Source organism: Etheostoma spectabile, unplaced genomic scaffold, assembly GCF_008692095.1.
Source record: "Etheostoma spectabile isolate EspeVRDwgs_2016 unplaced genomic scaffold, UIUC_Espe_1.0 scaffold272, whole genome shotgun sequence".
Classification (NCBI taxonomy): Eukaryota; Metazoa; Chordata; class Actinopteri; order Perciformes; family Percidae; genus Etheostoma; species Etheostoma spectabile.
The window spans coordinates 1552342-1552927 of NW_022605576.1; the positions used below are offsets into that span (position 1 = coordinate 1552342).

Here is a 586-nt window from a genome sequence, read left to right on the forward strand (position 1 = left end):
ATACAGTTAATCCTAAGGAGTCGGAGGACTGTGACACATGTATGTTTTACATTTAAACATACCATATTACGATACATCCCAAATCTAATACAATATCTAGTCTCATATCCCGATATTGATACAACATTGATATACTGCCCAGCCCTACTTTGACCACAGCTAATGTATTGTTTTCCCTTCAGAGAGATCCCATTTTAGCCAAACAGCTGTTTAGCTCCCTGTTTGCTGGAATCCTCCAAGAAATGGGAACCGTCAAAGCGAGAGAGGAGAGCGGGAGGATTAAAGAGGAGCTGCGCTGCAGCATGAATACTTTCCTGAGCCAGAGCACCCTCTGCTTCCCTCCGTTCATAGCATGTGTGCAGGTAGGAGATTATTTCACTATTTCTCTTTAACTATATTTTACTGTTTGTTTTTTAATTCAGTAGTTGCAACATCTTTCCAGAAGACAACGAGTAATCGTGTTAAATAGTCGAATTTCAGTATTGACCTAAATAATCATGATTATGATTTTTACTGTCTGTGTGAATTGACCTACCACCGGAGTCTGTTGAGTCTGAAATACCACAACAACAAGTACATTTAGGGG

General features: G+C 39.8%; 1 protein-coding gene across 2 annotated transcripts in view; it reads left to right on the forward strand.

Moving 5' to 3' along the window:
- Positions 1-586, forward strand: part of prkdc (protein kinase, DNA-activated, catalytic subunit) — a 66028-nt gene that overhangs the window by 42756 nt on the left and 22686 nt on the right. For both annotated transcript variants that reach the window (XM_032510777.1, XM_032510778.1), the window contains exon 62: positions 183-362. In XM_032510777.1, coding sequence (XP_032366668.1) covers positions 183-362 — 180 coding nt within the window. The remainder of the gene's footprint in view (positions 1-182; positions 363-586) is intronic.